Source organism: Engystomops pustulosus, chromosome 7 (genome assembly GCF_040894005.1).
Source record: "Engystomops pustulosus chromosome 7, aEngPut4.maternal, whole genome shotgun sequence".
Lineage (NCBI taxonomy): Eukaryota > Metazoa > Chordata > Amphibia > Anura > Leptodactylidae > Engystomops > Engystomops pustulosus.
The window spans coordinates 78,489,037-78,515,227 of record NC_092417.1 but is presented as its reverse complement, the minus strand read 5'-3'; the positions used below and the strand labels follow the sequence as shown (position 1 = coordinate 78,515,227).

The following is a 26,191-nucleotide window of genomic DNA, read 5'->3' as shown; positions in this document are numbered from 1 at the left end:
CAAACCGAGCATCAGTATGGGGAAGAAAAGTAATCTGAGTGCCTTTGAACGTGGCATGGTTGTTGGTGCCAGAAGGGCTGGTCTGAGTATTTCAGAAACTGCTGATCTACTGGGATTTTCACGCACAACCATCTCTAGGGTTTACAGAGAATGGTCCGAAAAAGAAAAAACATCCAGTGAGCGGCAGTTCTGTGGGCGGAAATGCCTTGTTGGTGCCAGAGGTCAGAGGAGAATGGGTAGACTGGTTCGAGCTGATAGAAAGGCAACAGTGACTCAAATCGCCACCCGTTACAACCAAGGTAGGCAGAAGAGCATCTCTGAACGCACAGTACGTCGAACTTTGAGGCAGATGGGCTACAGCAGCAGAAGACCACACCGGGTGCCACTCCTTTCAGCTAAGAACAGGAAACTGAGGCTACAATTTGCACAAGCTCATCGAAATTGGACAGTAGAAGATTGGAAAAACGTTGCCTGGTCTGATGAGTCTCGATTTCTGCTGCGACATTCAGATGGTAGGGTCAGAATTTGGCGTCAACAACATGAAAGCATGGATCCATCCTGCCTTGTATCAACGGTTCAGGCTGGTGGTGGTGGTGTCATGGTGTGGGGAATATTTTCTTGGCACTCTTTGGGCCCCTTGGTACCAAATGAGCATCGTTGCAACGCCACAGCCTACCTGAGTATTGTTGCTGACCATGTCCATCCCTTTATGACCACAATGTACCCAACATCTGATGGCTACTTTCAGCAGGATGATGCGCCATGTCATAAAGCTGGAATCATCTCAGACTGGTTTCCTGAACATGACAATGAGTTCACTGTACTCAAATGGCCTCCACAGTCACCAGATCTCAATCCAATAGAGCATCTTTGGGATGTGGTGGAACGGGAGATTCGCATCATGGATGTGCAGCCGACAAATCTGCGGCAACTGTGTGATGCCCTCATGTCAATATGGACCAAAATCTCTGAGGAATGCTTCCAGCACCTTGTTGAATCTATGCCACAAAGAATTGAGGCAGTTCTGAAGGCAAAAGGTGGTCCAACCCGTTACTAGCATGGTTTACCTAATAAAGTGGCCGGTGAGTGTAGGTATAACCCGTGCATCCTCTGGTATATAATTATATATTCACAGCTGGTATAGGTTATACATATTCCCATACATAGTAATATGGACCATACAGGTACAACCTGAGCATCTTCTGGTATATAAATATATACAGTAGTTACAGTTGGTATAAATTATACATATTCTGTATTTGTATCAGAATGTTATTCTCCAGAGGAAGGGGTTTATTTCCATGGCTAGGTGCCCCCTCATGTTCCCTGATAGCTCTGCCATGCATTGCTTATTTGGTAGCAGATTTTACTCCCAGAGAGATGACGAGGAGAAGAAATCTGCTGTGATACATGAGTGTAATTAGCGGCTTCTTCCTGCGGAAGAGAACATTTTCTGCTGAAGAACCTAGGACCGTCTGCTGCTCCTCCTGTGTCTATTGCAGTCAGCGTAGAGAAGCCTCCATCTGTTTCCATCCTTAGTGATAAATATGAAATAATAGCTTTAAGTAGCATTTATGTGGATATCCTTAATGGACACTTTTACTTACGGGTGTGCTCTAAGGAGAAGGGTGTTCAGGACACGTTAGGAGTCATAGGTTGCAGACCATTGTAGAGTAATACATTCACATTAATACAGTTCAATGTGGTGCCACTAGTATTTATGGCTCGACTAAAGCAAAATAATACTTTACACCTCCCCTCTCCCATTAAAATGAGACAGCGAGGAACAACATAAACTACAAAAAAGTGTTTATTGTAAAAAGCAGATTATAACAACTAGAGTTTAATGAGGCGTCTGTTTAACATTAAATAACTTATATCAGTATCGCTCCCTCCGATAAATAAATCTACATCCCCCCCCCCCCTTTTTTTATTTTAACTTTTTTTTTTTAATTTCTTAAACAATCAAGAGAATCAAACACGGATAATAAAAATAACCACAATTGTCCTAAGGGAACTATATAACCAAAGCAACAATTTATACAAAAATAGTTCAGCTAATCCCATTGGCTTTGCCCACATTGGACAACGTAGACGGTACACAGGGCGGTGGATCCTACTCCGCTGGTCCAATAATAATAATAAAACGAAAAAACTATATTCTCTCAAAGAAAATGAAAATAGATTTCTTAAAAGGAAAAACTTAATTTAAGTCACTTATATTCTACAGTTAAGACATTAGTTACAGTAGAACTGTTCAGGACACAGCCCGTGGGGTTAAATACTGAGTTGCCGTCATTCTATGATTTTGACCATTGATGTGGCATCTTACTGTACTGTAATAACCAATGTTTACTGACTGATAACATGGAATAATGTCAGAGAACAGGCTTTGGGACCACCACCTCCAAGTCTACACCCTGCATTCATTTCTGCAATCTTTTCTCCGCTTGGAGACCACATGGTGTATAGGTGTTGAAAGGAACATAAACTATATACCATTGTTTGCTACTTAGGCTCCGTACGATCAGGTTGGCTGTTTGGGACTATCCTACATATCCCCCCACCAATTAGAAAGCCTAATTAACATATGGGGTGCCACCATTTGGCTCCTATGAAGGATGTGGGGTGAAGATTGCTCTTTAACCACAGTCGATAACAAAGCTGTCCCCTGCCATCTTTATTCAGCAAACCAGTAGCTTGTCAATTCTGTGGCAACCATTTTATGAATCTAAAAATGTAGAACTTGGGTGAAAATCTACAAGAGTTAGAAATTCTGAAATGAATGAACCTGAAAAAGCAATGTGGCCAGTCATCCTAAACTAAGATTTGTATGCCCTTACACTACAGAGAAGGAGGTAATGGCTGCAGCACAGTATTTGCAACATACAAGTCTTTTACAGTCACGGTGTACAATTTCTTTAATCCAGAAAGCACAAACTGTAGTTTAATGTAAAATCTGACACAGATGACAGAGCAATAGTCAGGCTCTGGATGTGATGAGACTTGTGTTGACAATGGCTCCCACTGATGGCACCATTAAAGGGATCATCAAGCTCCATGATATGACGGCTGTAGCAATGTGGTCAGAAGGCAGGGGTTACAATGACTAAGGCACTGAGCTGGTACAATATGGAAACATTCATATCTATCTCATATATACAAAGTAGTCCACACAGTGCTCATACAAGTCTAGAGTTATTTCCAGTGTCAGGGATCTCAGACTGCAAGATCCACAATCGCAATAAATAAAGTACCAGGGAACAGCGTGGTGACTGTTCTTCCATATATCAGCCCTGGTCATGTGAGTTTTATCGATGATGGTTATGATAATCTAGACCAAAGATTCTCGAAATGTATAAATTCTTTGTTTCATTGTTTGTTCAATGTAAATGTAGGTCAGGGATGAGGTGCAGCCTAATTGGCAGTAATTCCGCAATGGAGAAGGAAGTAAATTCCATTGAAACTGGGATGGCCGTGGCCCCTGCAGATCTAGGATTCAAGACCCATCCTCAGTGCCCAGATTACTTATGGCACAAAATAAGGTAGAGAAAACTCCAGGTTTTGTGTGTGTGTTTTTTTTTTTTTCTCCTCTTCAGGACAAGGAAGATGTGTCACTAGGTCCTGGTGAAATGGTTAATCCACAGTTTGAGAAAGTTTCATCATTGTGGAACTAAAGATTCAGCAGCTCTCAGCCTCATTTATTTAGAAGCTAACCTTATTACCATTGCAACTAAACATCATACTAATAGGAATGTGTAGGTTGTTATAGTAACTGGGACAGATCTGATCTTTGAGGTTGTGCCTTTCTGCTTACTGTCATCACAATGATGAGACTTCCTGTTATAACCTTGTTAGTGAATAATGTTGAATTTTGCCACCCCACTAGGACAGGGCCAGCAGTTAACATTTTGGATCATGAACATTGCTCACTTTATTCCCAGAAATTGGACACTTGTGATTTGCTGTATTCCTGCAGTTTTTGTTAGTCACATGACAGGAGGCAGCACAGAGAATTAGATCTGAAATGTGCAGGTTCTTCTTTGCATAAAACTTCCCCACCATGAAGACATCTGACAGCATGGGTGTACAGAGCGCTTCGGTCTCATCACAGAACCATAACAAAATGTCTACCTGCAGCATTCTGGTGTCCAGCAGCAGACAGGTTAATACAGGTTAAGTGCTAAAATACTACTGGAGAACCACATTTTACCATCCTGGGGATGAGCGCTGACTGGACAATAAATAATTTGTGGAATAAAATGAATAAAACAATCTCCAGCTCTCTGTAGACACAGGCTCTGCCCTCTGCTATCTGTACACAGCACTCCTGCAGCTGGGGTCACAGTCTCTCCTCTATGGGAATCCTTGCCCTCACAGCTCGGTGACATGCATGGGGTAATTGGCTGGGTGTGCAGGAGGAATGTTCACACTGATGCGTCGGATATGACAACCATGGCACAGAAGGTGGCCCTGTAGCGGGTAACAGCGGTGACCCTCTTCATCGTTCAGTTGTAGGTGACAGTCCTGCACATAAGAGATGCAATAGTCAGATACATCAAACTGCAACTAACATTTTTAGGTTCTATTCAGAATACATGACCACAACACACAACACACTTTGACCTTAAATACAAATAGTATGGTCCTGTCCATCGTACAGAACCAGGTGAAGCCTGGCACATAATGCTGGGCACAGTCCAAGGTTACAACAATGTTGCTATAAACACATGGCGTTTCATGACTGTCTGACCTGCCACTAAGTTACACTACCTGCAGTTATATACTATCGTGTGGTGACAAGTTCCTGCATCCCCCCCCCTTTTTTTGGCAATTCCTCAGCATTTTCACTATGTTGGTTATCATTTTTATTTCTATTAAGAGTCTTAAGGCTTTTTACAATCCAGAGCAAGGTAAACACTCAACAAATTTCCTTAACTCTATGCTGGTATCTCTCTAACCATCACTGATTCAGTGTAACAAAACCTCAGCTATGTGAAGTCTGTGCAGGTATTCAGCCAATTCGCTCCAATTAAGAAGCTTTATCCAGAGTGTGTGGTAACCTCTGAAATCACATTCATCCGTTTTATTTTCTTTCAACAAAAATGGACACACGTCCGGAAAGTCCCACCTCACAGTGATAGCACTCCACGTGGTAATCTTTATCCATGGAAACCACTCGGATTGTTTCCTCAGAACCCTGAGGGGAGAAAAAAAATTCAGGTGAATAGAGACAATCTCCCTGTAGGGAGCAGCACACGGCAGTGACCAGGCATCATAGTGACAATGTGATTAAGGTTTGGTGCCGCTGTGTTACAGGTAAGTGGAATCTCTCTGTATCAAATATCAGTACGAGTCCTGTACTCTGCACTATGGTCAGTCAATGAAATCTGGCCAATGGTCCATGAGTTTGTTCAGTCTTAGGCCGGCAGCACCCGTGGCATTTTGAACCCGTTTTTTGGGCCGTTTTTAAGCAGTCTGTTTAAAAATAAAACAAAAAAACACATACGTTTTTGAAAAACGCCTCAGTTTTTGACCAATTTTAATTAAGATAATTGGTAAAACCTGTCAAAAACAGATGCGTTTTTTTTTTTAACAGACTGCTTAAAAACGGCCCAAAAACGGGTTCAAGACATCACTTGTGCCACCGGCCTCAGGCAAGCTTACAATGCAAGTAAATTGCACCACACTTGCTCGCGGGCAATGGAGTGTGAGCAATGGAACTGAACTGACATATGGTATTCAGTTCAGCTGCTTAGTGTTCAGGCCAGTCACTCACTTGAAACTAGCTTGAGTAAAACAGACCGGGGCCCTGACAGACTTTACCCCAGGATTATATAATAAAATATAAATATACAGGAAAGAGTTAATTTGCAATGTTTATAGAGTATTGTCTGAACATTTAGTTCAAAGCATCAGTGCCTGAACTCATTGTAACAAAGCATAAAGTCTGGAATGCTTTTTGTGCTCAGAAAGGAAACTTTCACTGACAACTACAAATCTTTATAGGGGTGTACAGTTTTTTTTTTTTACTATTTATTGGATTAACCTGCTCAATAATTTTTTGAAGAAAAGATAATGCGGTATGGCTGTGGACATTACCTGCGCTGGGAGGATTGGCTGGCTGCACGAGGCACATTTAGGTGCAAAAACTCTAAAAAGCAAAGAAAATAGTCCAAGTTTTAATCCAGAACTGCATACCAGGATGAGTACTAAATACCCTGTATACAGTCATACCACTTCCAGCACTCAGTAAGGGGAAGCAGGTAGGTTGTACCCCTACTCCCTCTTAGTGGGGTTGGCAGGCCTTATTCCTCCTCCCTGACATGTGGCACGGTTCTTACGTGTGATAATCTTTGACACAATAAATATGGTTCTCCACATCCACTGTGAAGGGGACTCCGTCAAGACACTCATTACACACCACGCAGCGGAAGCAGCCAGGATGGTAGGACTTCCCCAAAGCTTGTAAAATCTGAAAATACACAGAAATTGAGATCACCTGCAGCAGACACTCTACATACTGCCAACTTTAGTAATGTGATTTCTGCTCTGTAACTGCGGCCACATGATGACTAAAGTGTGAGAAGACAGGAAATCACAGCGATTTGCTTTACTTATATAGTTGGCTAAATGATTAATTGGCGATGACGCAGCACAGACGAGGCAGTAATAAGACGTCTCCAGACACACAGATCGTGTCATTGTGGGGGGCAGATCCCACATCCTCCAGCAGAATGTGTACAAGTCCGCACACATATGGCAAATACCTCACAAGTGCCAGAGCTGACATAGTGAACACAAACTAGTTGGGTCATGTACTGACCGTGTGCTTGAGCAGAAAAAGCTCCACCGCAAGATACAAGATTATCTTCCCTGAGATAAGGGTGAGAGTGGGGATCATATCCCACAATAGTGATGACCCGGATGAAAGCCCCCCCCCCCGCACAGGAGCGGAAGCTTTAACATTTCTGTACTTGTACTCACCATCTCCATTATGAGATGTCCACACACAAAACACTTGTCCGCAGTCTGCTGAAAGCCAGAATACTGTAAAGAAAAGAGACTGGATATGAAAGGGTGCCAATGTTTACATTAAAAGGACCACTAAAGTCTGCAATTGTCAGTACCAGTCACAAATATAGACACTCATTTGCCAATCCAGTGCAATCAGACACATGGACAAGAGACGACCATTTCCAGGGGGAAAACATCAAAATTATTCTTAAAATAACAAAACTGTGTTGAAACTGCCCAACACTGACATGTAATGAACTTCATGTAATCTGGAAATTCTGGTGATGCAGCAGCACTTATATCCAGCAGAGCAGCAGCTTGAGGTCCTTATCCTTAGTAAGCTTAAGGCTCCAAACACACTGGGGTCACAGATTCAGTTATTTAAATTTTCCCAGGTAAACATCAAGTTACCCCGTTTTTACAAGACAAAATGTTGCAGACTAACTCTAGTGTGAACAGCACCTTAAGGCTGTAAAGTACCTGACATATACAGTTAGCGCATACATTGACAAACAGTGGCAGACTGAGGCATTGTTGTGGTCTCTGTCTGGCCACTAAACGTTCTGTCTGCCAAAAAAAGCAGGATGAAAAGATGCAACAAGGCAAGTCTTGTCATCCTGAATTTTGTCTTTTTTGAATACAATAGCATAAGACATGTAACAATAGTCATTTAAATAAGGTTGCTGTAGTACATTACATCGATGTCAGAAGAACATATAATAGAGCTTTAGCATTGTGCAATCTACACCTCTAATCTCTATATCCCCTCTGGGGGGGCTCGAGGCAATTGGCTCAGCCTGCGACCTGTACCATTCTTTTCAGCAACATATGCACTTGCGGAGGCAATGGACGGCTATGGGGAGTGGATGAAGCGTATTACATTTCTCCCCACAGCCCCGCCTAGTACATAGGCTGCTCTGCAGGACCCGGTGAGGTTGTTGTCCATATTAGGGCAGTGACATCACTGGGGGAATGCCTTGCTCATCGACAGCAGCCAAAGGTAGGCTGCTGCCGATATACACTCCTCCCCCCCGCATTCCCAGCCGACGTATCCCACTGTAAGTACACATACAGTGGGATACATCTGTGCCATACGTTTTAAGGACACGTGGAGATACTCCTGATCACAAAACGTGATCTGAAACCAGCCGAAGGCTTCATTCATACGAACGAAATGGGGACTGATATGCAGCCACATTGAAGTCTATTGTGCCCGGTCACTGTGCGGTGAGCACACCCTGTCTCATCGGGCATGGTGAAATATAAGGCATGTCCTATGTTTCTCTGTGTCATGGCGGTTGCCCTGCTCTATGGAGAGTGGAGGGGTAAGCAGCACTCATCCTTCCTCTACAGCGGCAATTAAAAAAAAAAAAAAAAATCTTATAATTCAGAAAAGTAGGGGTGGAGTACCCAGCCTGGTGCGAATACGACCATCTGTAATGAAGCTTTATTGTTAATTCTGGTTCTCATGACAACCCAAGTTTTTTTTAAAAATCCAATTGTTACAAAATAGCAGTTACAAAATATACATGTTCTGACTTCTATAGAAATGTAGCGCAAGAATACATTTTGTACATAACCCGGGTCTGCCTGTGCTTTATGAACACTTAATGGATATCTACAGTCTCCAGCAGCTTTAGACTACAACTCCCATAATCTCCCACAGGATGCATTTGACCTTTTATAAAAGATGAGGAACCAGACAACAGGAATAATGTTTCATCAACCCCCAACACCCCACCATGCTGTGATAATAATAAGTTATAATAATACAGGAATCCTGAGAACAAAAGGACTCTTTACACAGATCACATGACTGGCACCAGGGCAGTTCTGCCCCCCACCATTATACCTGCTACTCTACTCTGAATTCTTTGTCATGACATCATTTCTTAACTAGTGATTGGCTGCTAATGTCAGGTGATGTAACCACACTGGAATCCAGCGAGCAGCGATTATTCATCCACAGAGCCATTTTATTTCTATGCCTCTACTTCTTAAAGGGACCCAGTCACCAGCTTTTCACCCTTTAACCTAAACCTCTGGAAGGATTTGTAATGGGCGATATTGCTGCTCATTTTCACATGACTGATGCACAGGTAGTCATTTTTGTCTGAAATGAGTTTAGAGCCTGGAACGGGAGGTCAAATTAGACGCCCCCATCTTTGGTTCAATAGTTCCTAGAAACAGGATTTCTAAACAGGGAAGATTTCACATAAAAGAGGGAATTCTAGAAAGCACATCCTACCTAAAGGGGGCAGGTTAAAGGGGGTTAAATCTGATGACATGTTCCCTGGAGTTTCTGGGGCAGCGGTGGTACAGTCGCTGTATATAGGAGCGTGAGAATTCTAGAAAGGACATTTCATACCCTACCTGAGGGGGATAGTAGTTTTAATGGGGTAAAACCTAGTGACCGGTTCCATTTATCCATCTTGCGGTAATATTTATGTCCAGTGAGCAGGCTGACAAATATGAAGTGACATTATAAAAGGACTGCAGAGTCAGCACAACTTACCAGGAAATCTTCTTCACAGTAAACTTTTCCATTGACGTTGTAAAATGCTTTCCCACGTAATCTTCTCCCTGCCGGAAAACAAAAACATAATGGGGACAATGTCAGCAGTCCTATGTTCCTGCCGACCCCAAACATTTTGTGAACATATCCCAGTTGCCTTGCGCCCTCCTACCTATAACATACATATCATAATCACTAAAAAAAACAGAGAAACTTTGAATGTAAAAATATTGATTGCTTTTAAAGTGAATCTGGGTTCCCCTTTTGAAATGATTATTCGGTTCTGCAGCAATATATGTATTATCATTTCTCTCTTCCGCAACAATACTATGGGGGGGGGGGGGGGGGGGGAATTTATCAATGTGTTTTTTGATAGAAGATCAGCGCAGAGTAAGACTACACCAGATTTTCAGTGTCTGATACTGGATGATATATCTGGAGTATTTGAAGACTGTTGAGTCGTACTTTGCACCATCTATTGCAAGTTGGTCTAGTTCATTGAGCAGTTTTTTGGCACAAAGACCTTTACACTACGCCACTCCATCTTTTATAAGGTCACAACCTTTTTTCTTACTAGCCTAAAACTTTGTCAAACATTCAATAAATGTTGCGCAAGGCATTTCAGACACTTTTTTGGTGCAAATTACTACAGATTTGTGGTGCAGACCGCATGATAAATCTGACATTATTTCCTGCTGTGGTTCCGCCATGCTATAAATGAAAGCAGTAGCATTCCATTTAGAAAGACACCATCAAGCCACTGTCAGAGAATCTTCTTCATTATAACTGATTCAGGGCACTAAAGACACAAAATGACTGATGGTCTGTGATAAACATTTGCACAACGCAGAATATTTAGTCAGAGTAGGAATAATCCACAGACAAGAAATAACAAATGCTGTCAGACACTACTCTGCTGAGAACATTACATTTGCGTCTTGTGCTGTATATTCTGCATCTTACAAAGACTACACAACTTTCCAAACTGCAATGACTCCATCCTCACTAGTGGCCATTATACTGGGCACAGAGCAGTGGTCACAGTCTGACTTCACAGAGGAGAAAACTCATGTTGTACCTATAACAATCCAGCACCGCAGATGAGGCACTGATGTCACATGACTTAACACACAAGGCAGCCTGAAAATCAATGTCAGTATCTCCATGTGTGGAGCAGATCCACTGCTCCATGTAACTAGTAAATAAGTAGTAACTGGTAATAAATCGGCATGGTTTCCAGTGATAGAGGTGGCTGCCCTGATCATTTTATCACAGTGACAGTAGGAGGAAGAATTTTAAATGAAACTTCCTTTGCTGTCAGGTACAGGATGAGAGCACTTCATACTGACTCCATCCTCTCTACAAGAGGGAAGAATCCAGTCTGTTTTTCCTTTGCAACATAGCTTTCATTCCTCACTATTTTTGAGATTTCTTTTTGCATTGTAACAAACCCTGAGCTGTAAGAATGATACGTTTAGACTAGGATTCCAGCCTCGGACATTTTTCGATAATTGAAAATAACGCTTTAACCCTTGCCATCATTTGGTGTTGGAGTCTTCTCTTTTATGCTTTGATTTTTGTGGTCTGTCTAAATACACCAACCAAATTTAAGTTGGTGAAACTTGTGCTAGCGGGTGGTACTAGTGTTAATACAGATAGTGGGGAAGGGGTTGGTGCATAATTTAGGAGTGGCCAGAGCTATTTATGTAGTAGTTATTTTTTTGGGATAACGGACCTTCTGAAGAATAGGAGAACAAGTGCCCAGAGCCCGCTAAGGTAATGAGCAGGTCACAGAGGACAGTCTACCATCAGTAAATCTGAGTGGTAAATGTCCAAGTTACATTTGTGTGCAAGTCGGAACTGGTATATTTTTTAAATTGCAGCTCCGATTTTTTTTTGGCACCGTGACATTTGGATTTTCAAAGTTTTGTGCCGTCATGGGAACAAGTATTATCAATAAAACCTTATTACAAACACCTTACAGCTAATAATTATAGTAAAGAATCCAGAGAGCTTCACCAGGGATCCAAGTGAGCAGAGAGGTCTGTCTGTAACTAGGGGTCGTCTGTAAGTTGGAGGTGTCCTTAAGTTGGAGACTGCCTGTAATCCACGACAGCAGCAGGAACGACTTCGGCACGGCTACATAGAGTATAAGGGTGCAGCCACACGACCAGTTTTTCAAATGCAGGTTTGGAAGCCAAAAGCAGGTGTGGGTGATAATGGGTGAGGATTATCATTAAGAAGTGCTAGTCATCCTCTATTTTCACTCCACTCCTGGTTTTGGCATCAAAAAATAAATCTGAAAAACTGAACGTGTGGACGCACCCTCAAACTTAGGTCTCCTGCCCACAAATGTTTTTCTCATCCGAGTGCTATGTGATGTAGACTCTAACATTACTAGTCTATAGCGCTGTGCACGCATCCGATGTTCTGCCCTATTCTCATCCAAGTCATGCATGGAACTCGCCCATTGAAAAAAAAAAATGGCATTAAAAAAAAAAGTAAGGCCATCCTAGTGCAATCAATTTGTATTGTAGGAGATCAGGCATGAAAATCAAACAAAACTCCGATGATGTTTTGGACTACAAAAACAGATAAAATAAGGGATAAAACTAGGATTGATCTTTAACCAAAATCAAACTTCCTTTTAAAACTGATTGTATGCCATTTTAGAGTACCGTATATACTTGAATATAAGCTGACCCGAGTATAAGCCGAGACCCCTAATTTTACCACCAAAAACTGGGAAAAACTACTGACTTGAGTATAAGCCGAGGGTGGGAAATGCATTGGTCAAACCCCCCCAGTAGTATACAGCCTGCCAGCCCCCAGTAGTATACAGCCTGCCAGCCCCCAGTAGTATACAGCCTGCCAGCCCCCTAGTAGTATACAGCCTGCCAGCCCCCTAGTAGTATACAGCCTGCCAGCCCCCTAGTAGTATACAGCCTGCCAGCCCCCTAGTAGTATACAGCCTGCCAGCCCCCTAGTAGTATACAGCCTGCCAGCCCCCTAGTAGTATACAGCCTGCCAGCCCCCTAGTAGTATACAGCCTGCCAGCCCCCTAGTAGTATACAGCCTGCCAGCCCCCTAGTAGTATACAGCCTGCCAGCCCCCTAGTAGTATACAGCCTGCCAGCCCCCTAGTAGTATACAGCCTGCCAGCCCCCTAGTAGTATACAGCCTGCCAGCCCCCTAGTAGTATACAGCCTGCCAGCCCCCTAGTAGTATACAGCCTGCCAGCCCCCTAGTAGTATACAGCCTGCCAGCCCCCTAGTAGTATACAGCCTGCCAGCCCCCTAGTAGTATACAGCCTGCCAGCCCCCTAGTAGTATACAGCCTGCCAGCCCCCTAGTAGTATACAGCCTGCCAGCCCCCTAGTAGTATACAGCCTGCCAGCCCCCTAGTAGTATACAGCCTGCCAGCCCCCTAGTAGTATACAGCAAGCCCCTAGTAGTATACAGCAAGCCCCTAGTAGTATACAGCAGCCCCCTAGTAGTATACAGCAAGCCCCTAGTAGTATACAGCCAGCCTGCCCCCACGGCCCTTAAAAAAATAAACTTACATACTCACCCTCCGATGTCAGCGCGGCTCCCCGATGTCGGCGCGACTTACCGATGTCAGCGCGTTCCGTCTTCTTTCTTCTCCGCGGCTCCTCTTCTCTCTTCCGGCATGGACGCGGCCATGGTTTCTTCTAGCATGCGCATACTATGCCGCGGCCGCTGCTGACATCATAGTATGCCTCCATGCCGGAAGATAGAAGAGAGAAGAGGAGCCGCGGAGAAGAAAGAAGATGGGACGCGCTGACATCGGTAAGCCGCGCTGACATCGGAGGGTGAGTATTTAAGTTTATTTTTTTTTGTTATAGACTCGTGTATAAGCCGAGGGGACTCGGCTTATACACGAGTATATACGGTAATTGGCAGAAATGTTTTTGTATTTAATGATCCCTGCTGTTCTGTGGGACTATATGTACCAGCAAGTTCCATCCTACCGTGAACCGATTACTTCATCTTTACCCCACAGGATATACAGTGACCCTGGGGATGATCGTGGCTTGAACGGGGAGGGACAGGCACTCATCTCTGGCAAACTTCAAATTTCACCCTTTGACTGTGAAGTTTACACAATATCCTGTCCCACAGCAGCAAAAATAGATGCACCCCTCCTCCCCCGGGCTCAATGTTTCCTGCCAAGCTGCAGAATCATCCACTGTGATGAACCAGTGCTGCAAGGATGAATGAAATATGTCCGAAAACACAATAGCGCAGAGTGACAAAAGCAGAATGGAACTACAGAACTGACCGCCATGAGTTGACATGAAGAAGCACACTGCATCCAACATTAAGGCTATATTCACACTGCCGTTGCCTGCCCGTACCGTACCGTAGCGGGCAACGGCAGTGCACGGGGAGAGGAGGAGGAGGTGAGTGCAGCTCACCCCGGTCCCTCTCCATAGGAAGTAATGGCGCACGGCGCCGTACTACGGGTGAAGATAGGACAGGTCCTATCTTTTTTCCGGGTACGGAGCGGTACGGTGCCGCATGTGTGCTGCACCGTACCGCTCCCGTAGGGCGCCGTGTGCCCATTGCCGTCTATGGAGGACGTATATCGGCCGTGTATACGTCCTCCATACGTTAGTGTGAATGTAGCCTAAGTCTGCATCCCAAAATATGCAAGGAAAGGGGGTATAAATATCAGAAGCAGAGACTGAAATGTACTTCTTAAAAATCCAGTAGGTTTCAGAGTATCAAAAATACAGTTTAAAGGGATTTTCCATGACATCAGATTTAAATGTATTTGATTGGCATGTGCAGATCAGTCCCAATATCCAGAAGAGAGGGGAGAGGACAACTTACCACACGAGCAGCAGGTGAAACAGTTGGTGTGGAATAGGCTCCCCATGGCTTGGCAGGCCTGGCTTGCACCATACACTCCTTTCCCACATTTGATACAAATACCTATGGAAAAGGAGAAAAGGAAGGAATCATGAGAAACAGCAAACATACCAAGGTCTTTCATGGCCAACATGGGGTAGAAAGAGTGTTAAAGTAAGCATCACCGACACTATAAAACTCTCAAGATCATACATCTCTCTTCTGCTGTAAATTGATGTGTAAGATTAGTCTTCGGAGTGTTACAGGAAGGTGGATTATCTTGTGAAATAAACATCGGATCGAAAAACTACAAAATATATGGGTTAAATATTCTTAAAAAAAAATAAATCTATCCAATGATACCAAACATGGCCTCCTATCTCCCAAACCCAACGCCGCCTTTTTTTTTTTTTTTTTCAGATTCAAATACCCCAGGAAAAATTACACTAAATCAACCGTCAATTAAAGTGATTTTCACTGACAGATAGCGCTGAAATCATAAATCAAAATGGGAACAAATATTTTTATCTATGCAAAGATACTAAAAGTTGACCCCCTCACCCCCCAGAGTGTAGTGGGTGTTATTAATTTTTTTGTGTAGAAACTACATTCAGTGTAACCCAGGAACAACAACTTATAGCTCCTAGAAAAAACATTGCACTCATTTATTTTCAGATTTATGATCCGATGCGTATATATCAAAATATCTCATTTTTCAGCTTTGTTTTTAGACTTTCACCAAAATTGAAAGAGACAAATCAATGTACTTTATCTGCAAAAAATAATATGGGGATTCCCATTTAAGATTTAAATTGCGCCAAAGGGAGTGGAGATAGAGGGTCTAGTTTGGCATCATTGGATAGATTTTTAAAAAAATATTTTACATAAATATATTTAGTTTTTTGATCCAATGTGTATTTCGGGAGATATTCCTCCTGCCATCCTTTTTGTTACACAATGTATATTGTATCTCATTGAACGTTTTTACTGCACCCCCAAGATATGACTGCAGACAATTTAAATAATTATGCTTAATTTAAAAATAAGCTTCTGATAACAGTCGTTTTTCTTATACCGTAGATATAGTCTAAGGATTAGCCACAGCCCTAACATTTCAGCCAGCCATCACTGCCCCCGGCGTCACCCTGACAGCACATCATGGTGGCAGCTTCAGACAGCAAAACCCACAGAACAAAGTCTCTAGACACCAATGTCCAAAGCCAAAACCAATCTCATCCTATGCAGGGTCATATGACTTCCAATGCGGACGCTCACAGATCGTGCGACCCTCCATTAGTCATGCACGCGGAGATTCCCGTGTCATTCTGCCAGTTTCTTCAACTCTGAAATATAAAACTACCTGGGCAGAGCAAAGTCATCAACCTGTCACAACCAGAAAAACCAATCCCCTCACACGACAGACTGTGATCACTACTCCCCACCCCCTGCCGTCTTCCATCCTATTTGGACTCCAGATTCTGCTCCAGTATTTGCTTTGCTCCGTAGAAGAATGACATCACAAGGAACCTTGGTAAAGACGGTGAGGCTGCACCGTCAGATATGTATTTGCTTGTCTTGGAATGTGATCTTGGAAAAAATGTGGGCGGCAAGGCGGAGACTGGCAATGGGGCGAGCGGGTTTGGGAAAATATTTCTCCAAACCAAACATTAACCCTTTCAACCCTGCTGCAGGTAGAGCAGGGTTAATCCTATTTATAAACACACTTCTACAGTCCCCACATGACCAATATAAGACAATCAAATCCATAAATTTTTTTTACACATGGGACTTCAAAAAGAAAAAAAAAAAAAAAAAAAACTTGAAAACTTCCCAGGATGCGAGTCTGATTTGGTACATAGGACTCACACAAGAAGCTCCCGTGATGGCGCCTCTTCTCGCCATGTGGGAAGTGAAGTCGGAACAGTAGCTGCGCTTGCTGGAACGCACAGGTGCTGAGAGAACGACGGACGAGGTAAGTTTTGTTGTTTGAATTTTAGGCATCGGGTAAAAAAAAACCCAAACAAAAAAACCCCACAGTGAAATCAACACTAAACCACCAATGAGGGCCTGTGGGAGGGTTAGTGTCCCGAATCACCCCGACAGGCTCCCTTTAAAACTTAATGTAAGGAAACAAGGTGACATTTATAATAAAGGTGTGGTCCGATGTCTCCAAGGTTCATCTCCACCCTTATCGAGGGTCATAAAAGGAACATGCCACGGGGAAAGAGAACTTTTTTCACATAAAACAAATTTGTTAGGATTCTTTGGTTTTAACTATCCATATTTAATAAAGCGTACTATATCCTGCAAGTGTCACTCTGACCACTAAGCAGAATAGTACACTGGCACTCGCAAATACTTTAGGGGCTTTCTTTGCAGCAATCACCTCATTTACATCAGATTAATACATTTTAAGATAACTTGTGATGTGATGGTGTTATCTTCTCCCTCTCCCTGCATGTCTAAAGAAAAAAAAACCTCCAAAAGACCTGAATGCGTCAACTCCAGTCTATGGCCATCACCTCGGACAATTGCACACCGCATGAAACTCAGTTCATGTTGGCCGAATATGCCGTCCAGAAGGCCACACAGGTAAACTGAACCACTAAATCCATCTAACATCGACCGAAGTTCGCGTGAACTGGGGCGTGTGCCAGTGCAAAACTTTTTGATGGACTGTGGAAACTGACTTTTTTATTTTATCTGTTTTATTTGTGTTTTTTTTAATGGACCTTATGACCAATCCATTAAAACTGAAACATGCCCTAGTCCGTACCCATCATTGGCAAAAAAAGGAAAGCTGAAGAAAACTGGCACCTTAAATAATCTTCAACAGAAAAATATAAAAGCCTACATAACAGGAACGAAAACATATCCTGTCATATTAGAAAAAAAGTAATACATTTCACCTACTGGAAGGAAAAAAAAGAAAAGAAAAAAAACCAAAACTGGTGATATAATCGGCTTCGTCTAAAATGTAACATGAACCATCTCCATCCAATTTTGTCAACAGGCACCTTTTGCACTCAATTTTCATCTGGTCTGCCAGAAAAGAAGTGGTTAAACTGCAGCGGCGGCTGGGGGATAATGAGCGCTTGTTGGTGATCTCTGGGCCTGCTGGAATGTCTGCAATAACTTGGCAGGAAGAAGATACCCAATGTACACAGCAAACAGTCACGTTGTGTTCCTGTGCAGCGCTTCCGGGGAATGTGTAATGATCCATCAGTGCTGGATGAGCCTCACAGCTTCCTGTGTCAGACCACTGCGGATGCAAGTGACCATCCTCAGAGCATCCTACAGACAATAGAACTAAAGCTAAATCCATGGATAATGAAAAGATTGGAAAGACTTTTTGGCAGACTTTGTGCCGCTTCGTGAACAGCAAGCAGAGATCTTAAGCTATAAAGATCTGCATACAATCTGGTTCACCTCCATTCTACAGAACTAATAGGTCTCACAGCTAAGGGTTCAGTATGGATAATCCTCTTTGAGATAAACTAACTGGACATCAGTATATACATTTTAGGTTTACCAACATTAAAACAAACTATCAGGTACGGTACATGATGGATTTTCATCCTGTAAATATAATAAAGGACAACAAAAAGATTTCAAAGACTTCATTAATATCATCCAAGAACCAACAACAAAACAAGACATCAGGGCAATAATCCTTTAGTAAGATGCAACACACAGAAATAAGAAGACCTCAGAATGAGAACATCATGGAGGTTCCACATATTTTGTGACTCAGCAGTGACTGGAGGAAAAGGTTTCTTGCCTACCCCCTACTTTGTTGTGCGCAAATTCCTGTATACGTTACTTTAACGCCTCAACATTTGTGGATTACAGCTCTCATCATCTAGTGGATACCACTAGTGTGACTGCAGGATAAAGAACTTCAATATGGACCAGGGTAAACACCAGTGTGAGAGATAACCTCCCCATTACCCAACAAAACCAGCAGAATCAACAGCTCAGACATGAAACATCTCAAGGGCGCAAGCGGAACGTCAGCTTCAAAGCGAGACATGCCCCGGCCTGATACAAGGCATTCTGTGTAGCCTATGTTTATTCCTGGAGAAATCCACCTAATTTCAGTCCTGTGACTCCAGAAGTGCGCCCTAATGACTGCTTTCTGCAGTATAAATGAGGCTTTGTGGCTCTGCAATTACAGACGGCGGCTCCAGTACTGCATGCTCTATGCCCACTGGATATATGTGCTATAAAAGTAATGTACCAAGTAAAGTCAAGATAATTACTTTGAGTATTATTTATGGAGCAGCAATGTGGGGTGCTGAAGCATTAACTTGGCGCCTCCACCTATGGGAGGAATTAGTATTCAAGTCTTCTAGAGGACACGGTGCTGGAACCCAGCATAACGCCCAGCTATCCCCTTAACCTCAGTTTCAAAAGAGGTTTTTGCAATGAGTTGCAAATATTTCCCTACTAGAGGCTCCTGAGAGCTGTAGTTCCTCAATGGGTGGGAGTCACAAAGCAATGTCTTTACCCCCTCCCCTGGACTTCCAAAGCAAAAAAAACGATGAGACTCTAATCCCATGAGATCAGGACAAATTCTAGGAATTCCTGGACCTTGTGTTAATGCCACAGGTGTCTATGAAGAGAAAGACGCCATTGCTACACAAGACAAGAGACCAGCAAACAACAATGAAAGATTCACATCTGCTGCAACCTAGAGGGATTTTCCCTTTACAAAGAAAAGGGCCACTGCAACCCTCAGAGAAGATTATGCCATCATTATCCTTCCGTTACAAGGAAACAGGCCTCCATTATACAGATAACAGTGTGACTATGCTGATCTGGAGGTATAAATGGCTATCATTGGTTATAAGCCTTTAGATGATGAGTTGTGTGATTGGATTCAATATATCGCCATCATACTGCATGCCATACAAGGAGGATGCTGCCACCAATCATTGACTATGTAAACCTGTTAGAATATCTGGCTCAATTCTTCATAAAGTTCAATAAATGGAAGGGTAGCTACTACTACTAACCCGTTATTTACAGTAGATAAAATAATAAGCAGCAAATGACACCTTACTGATTCTCTGCTGAACCAATGTAATATCTCTACAGTCCCTGCTTACCCTGTATCGCTCCTTCTAGAAATTGACGTGCAAGTGCCGCTATTGAAAGACATAGCCTATGATACAATGCTCCATGCTCATTCCACAGATGTACACAGAACAGCATGGGTGCAAGGTTTTCTGTGTATGTGACTGCCACCTACATGGTCATCATGCCATAGAAAAACCTGGCGTCCTCAGTAGAGCTGTAGCCTTGCAGGGGTTAATGTGGTGGCCACAGCGGCTGGAATGTGCTCACTGAGGTTTTCGCTGGAATCTTTGTGTTTGCCTCCAGCCTGGCTGAACGTGCTCTTTGTACTGAGCGCGCTCAATCCCCCATTGTAGACAGATCCCATCCTCTGACCTCAAACTGCAGCCCAGGAATTCCAGAAAATACCCAGTATACAAGCAGACCCCAAAAACCAGCAACACCCTCAATACTCCCAGCACAACAACATCTACAAGAATTTGACCCTACCCCCATTGCTGCAACAATAACATAACTCAAGATTCTACAGCCCTATGACCAGCAGAGTCCTCCCTCTGGTAAAGCGTGAGCTTATATGGTCAGCAGCTACTACGTTAAACCATAAGAGCTTACACTTTACAGAAAAGAAGTTCTCGCTCTGCAGAGTGTGAGCCAATATAGTCACCAGCTCTCTCTCTCCTAATGTATTTAAGCTCTTGGGACAGAGTCCTCCCTGCTGTAAAGTGTAAGCTCTTGTGGTGAATGAGACATTCCAAAAGGCCCCCAGCAATTGCTTTCAGGGATTCCTGTGACATGTACACTCTCCCACAAAGGGAAACACATCACAAAGATCCACTTTACACAGGGGACCAGCAAAAAAGTACTCCATACCCAACCATAAGAGAGGCAACCTTGGCTTCCAAGACTGGAACAGTGTCTGAGGAGCTAACACTTTTACCGCGTTCCTCTTATATCAGACTAGACCCAAGACTGAGGTCTCCTTAGTCTCCTTTTCTTCCAGTGCTCTTCAGGTTGCCAAGATCAATTTCAAGACATACATTTGGCCGTAACTGCCAGCAATACAGGTCTGACCCTGGTGGCTTGTTTCATTGAGGGTAATTAGGCCTCCATAACGCTGTGACACAGGGCCAGATTTATCAAAAGTAAGCAAGATGGTGCAGAGGTAGAGTAGTCTAACCTGATGCTGGATGAGAAATCTGGAGTAGGACTAGACAAAGTTTACACCAGAAAGCTGCGCCAAAATGCTGGTGCATTAGCATAATCTTTGGAGCACTTTTGTTGTACTAGTCATAAAACTGTGTCCATCAGGAACCATTAGAGGCAGACATTTATTATGTCTTGCATGATTGTCATCCGATTAGGGTCAGTCTTGTGGAGTTTGTGACCCTGGTTCCCCAACAATTACTAGAATACAGACTCCCTCAACGGTGTATGGGGGCAAGAGACCTGTCCCTCCACATGTAAACAAAGGACAGGTCACACCCAGTACGGACAAAAGCCTCACGTCCAAAATGGACCCATCATTTCCTCTTACACTCAAGCACAGCGCTCTCCAACACCTCAGCTCTGCTACATCACATGATATGACAAGGTGGCCTGCCCAGAATAAAGGCATGTTCACACATAGGTTTTGGCTAGGATTTTGAAGCATTTTCCATACACAAATCCTTTTGCTTTCCGTAGAAAACCATGCCACTGGATTAATTGGGAATTTTTTGCATGTTTTTTTTTTTTAAACCACAATAATTAGTTGTTCATACAGAGTCAACACAACCGTTTCAGTTCAAAAGGGAGCCAAAAAATTCATCAAAACCACATAAAAGGAAATTAACCACATTGATTTAGTGGTTTTAATACAATCATGCTTACACACTTGATCTGTTCTTTATTTAGTTGTTAATGGCATTTTCTCAGGAATAAGGATTTAAAATATATATATATATGCAAATTAGCACCTGGGCTCCTGTGTATGTCACAGAAGCCACTTTTGGCTCAATGACCGTCACTGACACTCTGGCAGGGGAAGGGAAGAGGCGACCATAAGTGTAGAAGGAAGGCAAGAATAATTAGCGGTGGCCGGGGAAGGGGATTCTGTGATGTACACAGGAGCCCAAGAGGCTCATCTGCATTTTAGTGAAAAATAAGTCATTAACAGGCAAATGAAGAAAGGATTCTGTTTCAGGGGGCACATGCCAGTGTGTCAGTATGCTTAGGATAAAACCAAAGACATGCGGTTGATTTCCTTAAAAAAAAAAAAAAAAGATTTAATACACAATACTTCTCTAAAAACCATCAGTTTTTAGTAGAGTTTGTAAAGTAGAAAACATCGGCTCCATGAAATTGAGTGTGAATATACACTAAAGTGTCACCTCTAACGGTAAGGACAATAAGAACCAGCAGACAGAATGCCCCCGATCTGACCCCTTACTGGCAAAAAGGGGGGTTTATACTCTACACCATTACTATACCAACACACAGTAACTATACTATACAATGGCACAGTTACACAGCTATGTAAACCGTGTGGGAGCCTGCAGAGTATTAACCGACTCAAATGATCATGTGCACAACCCATGTGTAAAGACAGGCACAGGTGGGGCACACAAACATGGCACCTGATGCTGTGGCCTCATCTGTACACTGACTTACTGGTCCTGGGATGCTCCATGCTTACATATTCTTTAACAGTCCCTGGACATCACCTGGCCTCAGGTCCTCTGACTCTCCATTTTCACACACACACAGGCCCTGGATGCTTCATCCTCACACCCGTGTGTGAACAGCGAACATGTCCTCACATATGCACCTCCGCCAGCACAGACAAGTCTCTAGATGAAGACATTTGCAAAGAATGAACTAGCATGTCCACTGGGATAAATTGTAAAAGCCGTTTATTTATTTCTTCTTTATAAAACCAGTACCAGATACAAGACATATTTAGAGTAGTGGGTCCAGGCATCTTACGCGCTCCAAGTCATTCCGACTCAGTCATCTCTGCCTCCAAGTCATCTATGATTAAGAGTCGGAATGACTTGGAACATGTAAGATGCCTGGACCCACTACTCTCCAAATATGCCTTGTATCTGGTACTGGTTATAGAAAGAAGAAGAAATAAAGAAACAGCATTTACAATTTATCCCAGTGGATTTGCTGGTTCATTCTTTGCAAATTTTTCGTTTGGATGTGCTGTCAGCACTTCAGCCTTTGAAGCCGTGTATCGCCAGGTGAGCTGGATACCTACTCAAGTCTCTAGATGTTCCCTCTCCTTCTACACATCAGTCCCGGTCCCTGCACTCCATGCATGCGCACATCCCCCTGATATTTCATCCTCCTTCATACATACACACAAGGACCGGTCCAGGCCCCTTTATCCTCATATACACACACACACACACACACACAGGGACCGGTCCAGGCCCCTTTATCCTCATACACACACACACACAAGGACCGGTCCAGGGCCCTTTATCCTCATATACACACACACAAGGATCGGTCCAGGCCCCTTTATCCTCATATATATACACACACACACACACACACACAGGGACCGGTCCAGGCCCCTTTATCCTCATACACACACACACACACAAGGACCGGTCCAGGGCCCTTTATCCTCATACACACACACAAGGACCGGTCCAGGCCCCTTTATCCTCATACACACACACAGGGACCGGTCCAGTCCCCTTTATCCTCATACACACACACACACACACAAGGACCGGTCCAGGGCCCTTTATCCTCATATACACACACACAAGGATCGGTCCAGGCCCCTTTATCCTCATATATACACACACACACACACAGGGACCGGTCCAGGCCCCTTTATCCTCATACACACACACACACAAGGACCGGTCCAGGCCCCTTTATCCTCATACACACACACACAAGGACCGGTCCAGGGCCCTTTATCCTCATACACACACACACACAAGGACCGGTCCAGGGCCCTTTATCCTCATACACACACACACACACAAGGACCGGTCCAGGCCCCTTTATCCTCATACACACACACAAGGACCGGTCCAGGCCCCTTTATCCTCATACACACACACACACACACAAGGACCGGTCCAGGCCCCTTTATCCTCATACACACAAGGACCGGTCCAGACCCCTTTATCCTCATACACACAAGGACCGGTCCAGGCCCCTTTATCCTCATACACACAAGGACCGGTCCAGGCCCCTTTATCCTCATACACACAAGGACCGGTCCAGGCCCCTTTATCCTCATACACACAAGGACCGGTCCAGGCCCCTTTATCCTCATACACACAAGGACCGGTCCAGGCCCCTTTATCCTCATACACACAAGGACCGGTCCAGGCCCCTTTATCCTCATCCACACAAGGACCGGTCCAGGCCCCTTTATCCTCATCCACACACACAAGGACCGGTCCAGGCCCCTTTATCCTCATCCACACACACAAGGACCGGTCCAGGCCCCTTTATCCTGGTACTCATCTTGGCCCCTAGTTCTTTATGCTGCTGCCCTGTCCCCCATCCCTCTTACCGAAGTACTCCTTTTTCATGTGCATCTCCAGCTCCTTCTCCAGCTCCAGGGTGAGTGCCTCCAGCCTCTTCTCGGCCTGACTGGGGCCGCTCTCCTTGGACGGGGTAACCTGGTAGGGCAGCTTGAACCGGTGCAGGGTGGCAGAGCCCTTGGCGGAGCTGTATCCGTAGGAGGCGGTGGTCGGGCCGGGCTCGGTGGTGTGCTGCTCGTGCCGGGGGGGAGACTGTGCAAGGAGCTTGTAGTGGCCGACCTCCCCGACTTCCTGCGGCAGGGCCTCTTCCTGCAGCCCCGGCCCCAGCATGGAGGAGCGGGGGGAGGGCCCGGGCGCATCGGGGTAAGCCCCCATGGACCCGCGGGAGCTCCGGGAGCTGCGGGAACTGTGGCTGGAGATGCTGGAGCGGGGGCTGGCGAGCGTGGCGGCTCTGCCGTCCTGCAGGCACAGGCTGGAGCGGGGGCTGATGACCGCGCCGTGCACCCCGCCGTCCGCCTCCGGGTTGCCGGTGGAGTAGCTGGAGCGGGGGCTGACGTGCCGCTGGTCGTAGCCCATGCTGATGCCGCTGGTGCGGTTGCTGCTCGGCTTGGAGCCGCAGTCGTTGAGGCTGGCCCGGGGACTCGAGTGCTTGCTGGTGTCGCTGGCGGTGCTGGCGTAGCTGGAGCGGGGACTCAGCGCCTCGTACTGGCCCAGGCTGGAGCGGGGGCTCGGAACCACCAGGCTGGAGCGGGGGCTGGAGAACTTGCCGAGCTCCGAGCAGGCGGGGGCCGTGCTGGACCTGGGACTGCCGCTCCCCCCGGGGTACATGCCAGGCCGCCCCGAGTAGCAGGGCAGCGCTACCTCCGCCTCCTGGCGGCTCAGGGGCCCGGGCTGCGCGGGGTACGTCTTGTACGGGTCGGAGGAGCAGTGCGGCAGGTAGTGCAGGTGGCCGCCGCCGCCGCCGCCGTTCAGCCTCCGGGGCCGGCTCTCCTCCAGGCACAGTTCCTCCATCAGCCGGCCCACGTCCTCCTCCATGTACTGCTCCATGCTGCTGCAGGGGCCCCCGGCGGAGCGGACACTGGTGCGGCTGGTGTCAGAGGGAGAAGCTTCATCCCAGCCCGGGCTGCGCGTTTCAGGGATCCGGGGCAGCTGGGGCCCCGCCAGGCGGAGAACAGGACAGGGGGGCGGGCGGACTCTTTTACTGCTGCCGCCGCCGCTTCTCTCACTTCTGTGTCTTCTGCTCCCGGACAGGAATGCGCGGAGGGAGATGGCGGTGCTGGGGCTGTGAGGAATGTGCTGCGGCCGCACAATGCCCAGCTGAATCACTGCGCCCGTACAAGAACTGAGTGCGACCCCCCACCTTATAACCCGCACTACAAAGCGGCGGAGCCTGGGTACAAGCACCAGTCCCTGTGCACTTCCTGCATTACAACTACTGCAACACACAATATTGATTTATCCCCTCCCGTACATATAACACACTTAGAAGAGTTATCTCAAGGCAGCAAGTAGGAGCTCCGCCATACTATCCCTTGACCACACCCCTGACGTATGCTCCTCCCCCGCGCTACTCCTTCACTTCGAGCTGGTGACCCTACACAGACATTATGTAAACTGTAGTATGGATATTCAAGCCATTTTCCTAATATGGCACCATATTATCTGGTAGTTTTTATATCAAAAGTCCCTGGTAGTCCCTAAGAGCTAAGAGTTTGCTACAATGTACCTGTAGAGGCAATGCTAAGTGATCTAAACACAGCAGAACACACACCTCTCTCCTGAAATGAATGCTGAAGCTGCTATCTGCCCTGATACATTCCCTAAAGTGTGAGAAACAGTGGGTCAGAACAAGAAAAGGGGTCCCAGTTGTCTTGCAAAGATCTTTTATATATGATATTGTGTTGTAGAAATCCTTATAAAAGTATTTATATATGCTTTCAACCATGTGTTTACAAAACGCATGTGTGAACGCAATGTTAACACCTGAGTCTATCACATTCAATAACATTGCATTAATGCATTGTTAACAGCAATGTAATTAGGCAGATCTCCTCTTCTCAGTTATTGTATCACGTTTGAAAATGCATACATTAATGCCACGTGTCAACGCAGCCTTAAAAAAAAAAAAGGCTACGTTCACACATAACATTTGGGTTTAAAAAAAATGTGTCAACACTGCTCAAATTACAAAAGACATAACTTTTTTTA

At 44.9% G+C, this 26,191-nt stretch overlaps 1 protein-coding gene across 2 annotated transcripts; it reads right to left on the bottom strand.

Moving 5' to 3' along the window:
* Positions 1–1,792: 1,792 nt before the first annotated feature.
* On the bottom strand, positions 1,793–25,314 carry LOC140070466 (Wilms tumor protein 1-interacting protein homolog). Of its 2 annotated transcripts, none has more exons than XM_072117018.1 (8): positions 24,013–25,314; positions 14,388–14,489; positions 9,533–9,600; positions 6,988–7,050; positions 6,345–6,475; positions 6,103–6,154; positions 5,132–5,200; positions 1,793–4,527 (listed from the first exon to the last, which is right to left on the bottom strand). In XM_072117018.1, exons 1-8 carry the CDS (start codon positions 25,028–25,030, stop codon positions 4,375–4,377), a joined length of 1,656 nt encoding a protein of 551 aa, XP_071973119.1. In that variant the 5' UTR covers positions 25,031–25,314; the 3' UTR covers positions 1,793–4,374. The 2 variants fall into 2 exon arrangements, with proteins under 2 accessions (XP_071973119.1, XP_071973120.1); XM_072117019.1 differs by lacking the exon at positions 24,013–25,314 and adding an exon at positions 15,766–15,914.
* Positions 25,315–26,191: the final 877 nt, after the last annotated feature.